At 47.2% G+C, this 7,437-nt stretch overlaps 1 protein-coding gene across 1 annotated transcript; it reads right to left on the bottom strand.

The window, feature by feature from the left end:
- Nucleotides 1-378: 378 nt before the first annotated feature.
- On the bottom strand, nucleotides 379-2,514 carry LOC125551873 (transcription factor MYB2). Its single transcript, XM_048715254.2, has 2 exons — nucleotides 2,157-2,514; nucleotides 379-1,651 (listed from the first exon to the last, which is right to left on the bottom strand). The coding sequence occupies exons 1-2, from the start codon at nucleotides 2,311-2,313 to the stop codon at nucleotides 849-851; spliced, it is 960 nt and encodes a 319-aa protein (XP_048571211.2). The 5' UTR covers nucleotides 2,314-2,514; the 3' UTR covers nucleotides 379-848.
- Between the last annotated feature and the right edge of the window lie 4,923 nt (nucleotides 2,515-7,437).

Here is a 7,437-nt window from a genome sequence, read left to right as displayed (position 1 = left end):
AATTTAATTATCAAAACCGATTACGGCGGGAGCAAAAATTATATCAGTGAATTCGTATTCAAAAGAAGTTTTCAATTATATAATTTTTTCTCCCACCGCAGTTGGTCTTGTTGGTTAAATTTATGGTCAAAGTTGAACCTCGAAAAACCCGAACGCACTATATTTTAAAATGAAGGGAGTATAAAACATCCATGTCGCCATAAACAAATCTATCGACCCAGCGCGGTCGCCGTCATCGTAATCATAGCAAACAACCGCAGCGAAAAGGAAAAAGGAGAAAAAAACCTCTCGTCACTTGGAATTCAAGTGCGCGAGGATCACAATTAGCGGCGAGAAATGGGCGGAATGCTATGCTCGCAGTACGAATTTAACCATGACTTGACGTCGGAGCATTGCTTTTATTACCACTTCTAGAAACTACAGTTCCTATCAACAGTTCACTTCATATACTAGTACTTCCTCCTTTATACTTATATATGTAGTAGTAATCACTCGAAAAGAATGAGTAAGATTAAACGGAACATAGCATAATTAACGGCGGCACAGCTAACACTAGTAGATCATCTGCTTCTGCTACACTTTTACGTATCTGTTTACCCTTGTACGTAGTAATAAATTAACACAGGAGACAAGACGGCGCAGAACTGGAGCAGAACAGGCCGGGAGATCTTCACGTGCAGGGTAAATTAGTCTTGTTTTAATCCTCCCAGTCCCAGGTGGTTCCTCTCCTTCTTCTTCTAATCCGTTTCCCTCCGCTGGATCTGCTACGCGTCCCCGGACCCGGAGGCCGCACGCCGCCCCGCGGGCACCGTCGCAGCTGTGGATTTCCATGCCACCGTCTTGACTTTTCACACGAACTGCGGCTGCGTGTTCCACAAGTCGTCCATGCTCCAGATGCTGTCTACGTCGAAGCTGCCCATCTCGAAGTCCGCGACGCCCAGCTCGGGGAACCCGAGGCTCGGCAGCGGCTCGGACGTCCACGCACCCGCGAGCTGGGACGGTGCCTGCTGCTGGATCAGCTGGTCCGTGTCGCACATGGTGGCGGCGGCGCTGGAGGCGTCGCAGGCGGTGGTGAACCACTCGGCACCGTCGACTGCTGCAGGCCAGCTGGGCTGGGCGCCGGCGCCAGAGTCCGTGGTGGACGGCGAGGAAGAGCCGGCGGTAGTAGTGCTCGACAGCTCCGCGACCGAGGCGTTGGGCAGCTGCCCGCCGGCCACGGCGGCGTACTCCGCTGGCCAGCACGCGTCGACAGGGAGCTCCGGTGACTCGTAGAGAGCGTCGTCGGCGCCGTGCTGCCACGACAGGGGCGTGTCAGCGGCGGCCTGCACCGCGTCGGCCGTGGCGGCGGCCTGGATGCGCTCGACGAGGCGGGGCATCCAGAGGTAGCGCATGACGTCCTTGAACTGCTGGCTGTTGACGTCGCACTTGAGCTGCTTGGCGTGCTTCTGCACGCGCGTGCGCCAGTAGTTCTTGATCTCGTTGTCGGTGCGGCCGGGGAGGTGCTGCGCGATCTTGGACCAGCGGTTGCCCCACCGCGAGTGCAGCTCGAGGATGAGCAGCTGCTCCTGCGGGGTGATGCTGCCGCGCCGGAGGTCGGGGCGGAGGTAGTTGAGCCACCTGAGGCGGCAGCTCTTGCCGGTGCGCTTCAGACCTGGTACGCAAGGCAAGATTAATCACATGGAATGAATGGAACATCACATCAGTGGTTGCTAGTTGCTACTAACAAATATAAATTCGCCAACTTGCTGATTACTTATGCGGATGCGGATGCGGATGCGATGCGAGCATGTATGTGACGAGACGGGTGATGTAATGGAGGAGAGATTAGTAATAAATATCCCTATGGCTGGGAATAATGCTAACCACTAAAAATTCTTCCCCTCTCCCTCCATCTCTCTCATTCACTATAGCTAGCTTCCGGCTAGACAAATCAGGCAGTAGGTTCGTAGCTATCTGTTTCCATATATTAGCATGGTGATGCAGAGCGACAGGTTTGTTGCTTCCCCCTCCATCCATGATATACTAGAAATATCTAAGCCTCACGCACTTCTCGCGGAAACAAAATGATGCAAGCAACCAATCTACTACAGCTAGCACTTGAAAGACCAGCATCAGCATGCATGCATGGATTGGATTGTGCAGTGCAATGATCCTACCTGCTGATCGGGCGAGCGAGTTCCAGCGGCCCTCGCCGTGCGCGGCGATGTAGTTGACGAGCAGGATGTCCTCCTCCACCGTCCACGGCCCGCGGCGGAGGTCGCCGGCCATCACCTCCTCCTCGCTGCTCGAGTCCCTCTCGTGCGCCATATCCATGATCGGGTTCAAACCGTCCGCCTCCTCGCCTCCAGATGAAGCTAGCGACGCCAAGGATTGATGAGGCGAGCGAGACAACTCAGGAGATTTTGGTTTGGTTTGCTCGAGACGGCCGGAGGCAGTGATGCTGTGCGGAGAAGAGAAGAGAAGGGAAGAGAAGAGTATTCGCGGGGTGCGAGTGATGGATTGGGCGGGAGAGGAATGAGGAAGCTTATATAGACGGGCGGCGAGGGAAGCAGGAGGTGGGGGAGCTGTGGTGGACTTGGGAAGAAGCATGTGGGGGAGCACGCCGCAAATACGGAGATTATTCTATCTTTCAAAGCCAAAAGTTTAGGGGTACTAGAATTAATCGTGCTTTATTAGGCTAGTCATAGTGGGAGTAACTTAGCTAGTAACATAGGGCATTCTAAGAAATTTTTGCTTATGTGACAAGTATTTAATGTGAAATGGTAACATAATATGTTATTGTAACATAGCGCTTCCCAAGACAAGATGAGTCTATAAGCTAATAAACAAAGTCATCTATGACATTACTATCATGTTACTTTGCATTATGAAGATAGTAACTTAGACTAGTATCATACATATGACACTAGTCTAAGTTACTCTCGCTATGACCAGTCTTAGGGATGGATGAGGGGAAGCGTGGTGGGATATTTACCGGGCTAATTGGCCACGCAGCTAAAATTAATTAAACCGGCTCGCGCGCGCTCGCGTACACGGATTTGAAGTCGTGGGAGTTTGACTAATTGACTCGCCTACATTTCAAGTGCTGCTACTAGCTCACTCGCACTCGCGCTGCACAGAGTTCCTCCCCACGATGGCCACGCGCTCGCGCTGTGGACCTCTTCTCTTCTCTTCGCTTTTGGGTGACAGCCAGGGCGATCTCGTTTTTGCCAGCCAGGAGTAGACAGCTCTGCTTCCTGTGTAGAAAGGGAGGGAATACTACTGCCTGTTTTTTCTTTCTTTTTTGCAGGTAAATACTATTGCCTGTTCGACCGTAGAAATTTTGCGGGTTTTTTTCCTTCTCCAAAAAGAGGGTAAATATTCCCGCAAAAAAAAGGAACAAAGGAGCGAGCCTACATGAACTCTGTGGAATTTTACAAAATAATCCTTTTTCAGCAAAACATGAAGAATTTTACTTCAGTTTGGACGTCACAAAAACATCACTATTTTTTTGCTTGGATAATACTCTCTCTCTAAAGTAATATAAGACCTTTTGTATCACTATAAAGTAGTGATCTAAAAGAACTTATATTACTTTCCCAAACCAAGCTATGTATACTAAAATTGATTGACATTCATAAGACTGCATTGGCATGTTGCTTCATCAAAGATGCTTCAGATCTATGCAAGGATTCGACGGTGATGACTCCGATTTCAGGGCACAGGTCCTTAGGGGCAAGTGCACAAAGACTTTTCGGCTGTTATCGACAAGGTTAAACCGGCTTCGGTAGGGGAGCGACGACTGCGGCTCCAGGGCGCTGGCCCTAAGGGGCACGTGCACAAAGACTTCCCGGCTGTCATCGACAAGGTCAAGCTGGCTCCGGTAAGGGAGCGGCGAAAGCGGTGCGTTGCCGGCTCATTTTGGCGGTTGTTTGAGGCTGTTGGAATCTTAGTGTAATTTTTATTATGTTCGAGATGCTTTGTACTTCTGCCGAACTTTGATAATAGATCCGAAACATTTTCACACACAAAAGACATCAACCCACAATCAATTCTCCTACATTTACATTGTTTATAAACATTTCAATATCTCTTCTTTTCTGCATGAAAAACGTTTCAATATCTCGAGAGCCCTTTTCACAAATCGCGTAGGCCAGACTTGGCCTCGTAACATGGAAATTGAAGGTGATGGCATTTCTTAAAAATGAATATTATTAATCCAATAGATCAATAACCAACATTTTGGGTCGATCTATAACAAAACACCACAAAATTCATGATGTGGAGTGTCTACAATCACGGATGATTAGTTTCCTTGTGGTTGAGTCTGCCCATCCTTTAAGTCTTAGACTTGACACGGTGCCTAGAGGTGCTCATAAAGCATTATGTACATGCATGCAATTTTACTAATTTTCTAGAAAAAAGACAATGGATTTCACCGACAGTCAATACATTTTTTTTATAAACAGCTTAAAGATAGTGTTTTTGTTATTGTTGCAAGTGGTTTGTAATGTAAATGTGTATGGCTAGAAACCATGGTTGTATATGTGTTCTGTAGGTGACATAGAGAAAATGTGTAACTAGTACAATGCCGTAAATTTTTTAGCACAATATAAATGTGGACGCTTATACATATGCACATGCATTCATATGAACGCACACACGCATACTCTACCTTATGAACATCTCTAAAAGACTAAGCCGATACATCATTTTAAGATTAACGAAGTCATCACAGACGTCTTTGTAGTCGATGAAAATGTCTCCTGCCATGTCCTAATACTTTGTATTCATATTTTGCTGTTGCATGGGACGTCAATATCAAAACCCAAGACGAGATTACTTGTGTCAATGGATTTTACTGTACCTATCAGTCGGTCGACGAAGATGATACCAGAAGTTGACTTTAAGCAAAACCGAGCTAGCTAGTTCAGGGCCTCGTTGTTGGGATCTTTTGGGTCATCCTAAGCGGAAACGTTCGGTACGTGTACATGTCAGAATCACCGACTCTTCGGTTTGAGTATCGAAGTCCTCTGCGCGAAATCATCACTCACAAGATCCCAAACCCCCGGTCGATCGCCCGAGAAAGATCCGCACACGATGCTCAATAAACACATGTACGCAAGGCTCTTTCTTTCTTTCGTCGGACAGCGAGTAGTCCCAAGCTTCAGGCGCGGCGGCACAACAATCCAACAGACCTCCACAGTGTGAGTTTACACGTGCAGCCAGCTATACGTACTGATGTACACTTGTGTTGCTGTATTTTCAAGCGTGCACAGCACAATAGTCTACAAACTACAGCACGTACGACCGCCCAAGCCATACCGGCATCTACGCGAAACGAGCGAAATTTGACCTTGTTTTGTGCCCCCTTGGATTCGTGCTCCGACGGATGAGCGCGGCACCGCAGAATTGACAGGCGCAACCACCAGTTTTGTCAAGACGTGAAAACGTTCCATACCAACGCAAAGGCCAAACGCTCCCGCTGTAGCAGTAGCGTTATTAATTGGGCGGGGTCGCCCAAAAAATTATTGGGTTTCCAGGTCAACTCCACGGCGGTGCTCCTTGCTGCGGTGCTGTGTGAAATGATTTAAAACCCCAACTTGGCGCCATGTATAAGCGGGGAAAATGGTTTGAGGGACAAGGGGGGCGATGTGCGGTCAGATTCCACAGCCGGAGTTGAAAACTTTGGCAACCCCGCTTGTATTCTTCTTGTGTGCTGTGTGTGTTTTCAACACATGGAGGTGCCGTGGGTTTTCCTTTTTTTATTGGAGATATTATCATGTCCGTCTGATATAGGTATTGCTTACTGGTCAGGCCGGCATGTGTGTTCAGGGGACTCCGGTTTGATGCAGCTCGACTGACAGGCTGCTGCAGTGCTAGAGACGAGTATACTATTGTTGGTCTGGGTTTTGTCCGTGACATCCGATTGGATTTAAGCGAGACCTGATCCAATCAGAGACCGTGCATGGTAGTACCATGGTAATGGTAGGATTCGTGGCCAGCTCGGCCGGGCTTTTGTCTATTGAAATGAAAGGCTGTGCTTGGACTGCTAGTGGCTCGCTAACAAAGGTCAAAGTGTTTGCTGAGTTGGAGCGGCGTGCTCGTTGACCCCCAACTGCGGCTGCGGCTAATGCTGCCACTTGTATTTTTTTTCTTCATATTTTGTGCTAGATATCGATCGATGTCCATCCTCGCTGTCTTCATGTGACCCCCAGTGCGTATGCATCCAAGAACTTGTGACCACTGAATGCTGCACTATATTATTCGTTTGGCTCTTGTTCTTGCAGGAGACCTATTTATGCATAGTGATTTCTCTTACCAAATGAAAGGATGTGCGAAATACTCTATGTATTTGTTTGAACAAAAAAGCTGCATCATTTATAATGATCTTATGCTTAGGGCATCTAATATGGGCATGATTATACCTGACTCTAATTTCTCTAGTGTGGATATCCTTAGAGAATTAGAGAAAATGAGGGGAAATAATAGTGATGTACATGCCCCCTCCTCTGACAATCAGGATGGGGACTGTGTGATGTATATCACTAATGGAAAGGGTGATCAAACTTCAGTTAGCACTGAATGGGGGGATGAGGGGGATGACCCTGAGGCCAATTTTATTTTAGTAAAATCCAGGAGGAAAAAAAGCCCAAAGGTTAAAATTGCTATATCTAGACCTGTTACTAGAAGTCAAAAATCTGATATGGGCAAAGATAATACCAAAACTGGCAGTCCTGTCCATCATTACAGGGCCACCAGAGGGGGGAGAGGGAGGAAAAGGCATTGTAAATGATAGGAATTTTTTGGAATTGTAGGGGGGCAGGAAAAAGGGAATGAGTTCCTGCCTATCCCATATGATCAAAGATAATTCCCTGGACTTTGTTTGCCTGCAAGAGACCCATAAGAAAAACTTTCTGGAGAGCTACTTCAGGAAGATAGATCCTCATAATGCTTTTGACTGGGACTGGAGCCCAGCTATTGGGAAATCAGGAGGCATCCTCTATGAAGTGAAAAAAGAGAAGTTCGAAGTTATCTCCTGGAGAAAAGGGAGATTCATTTTACAAGTTTGTTTCCTTGATGTCGACATTCAGAAAGTCTGGACCTTATGTACAATTTATGGTCCTGCACATGATTGTGACAAAAATGATTTTGTAGTGGAGCTGGCAGAGTTTTGTAGCCACACTCAAACACCTTTCCTTATTGGGGGGGGGACTTTAATATCCTCAGACATAGTGGGGAGAAGAACAAGAATTGGCACCACTCCATTTATACTGATTTGTTTAACTCAATTATAAATTCTATGTGCCTGAACGAGATCCATATGTGTGGGGGGATGTACACGTGGACTAATAACCAAGCTCACCCGACCCTAGAAAAATTAGACCGTGTGTTGATGAGTAATGATTGGGAGGATCTGTTCCCTCTTGTTAATGTTAGAAAGTTGGTCAGGGATAT

This window comes from Triticum urartu, chromosome 4A, assembly GCF_056163025.1.
Source record: "Triticum urartu cultivar PI428250 chromosome 4A, HENAU_Tu73, whole genome shotgun sequence".
Lineage (NCBI taxonomy): Eukaryota > Viridiplantae > Streptophyta > Magnoliopsida > Poales > Poaceae > Triticum > Triticum urartu.
The sequence above is the reverse complement of the archived record's forward strand: the minus strand, read 5'-3'. Positions and strand labels throughout refer to the sequence as shown.

Bases quoted from the DNA above. Each gene is read 5' to 3' on its own strand.
- LOC125551873 (XM_048715254.2), bottom strand. From the start codon at position 2,313: ATGGATATGGCGCACGAGAGGGACTCGAGCAGCGAGGAGGAGGTGATG. The intron at 1,652-2,156 runs GTAGGATCATTG...CTTGCGTACCAG, and splicing joins CTCGCTCGCCCGATCAGCAG to GTCTGAAGCGCACCGGCAAG.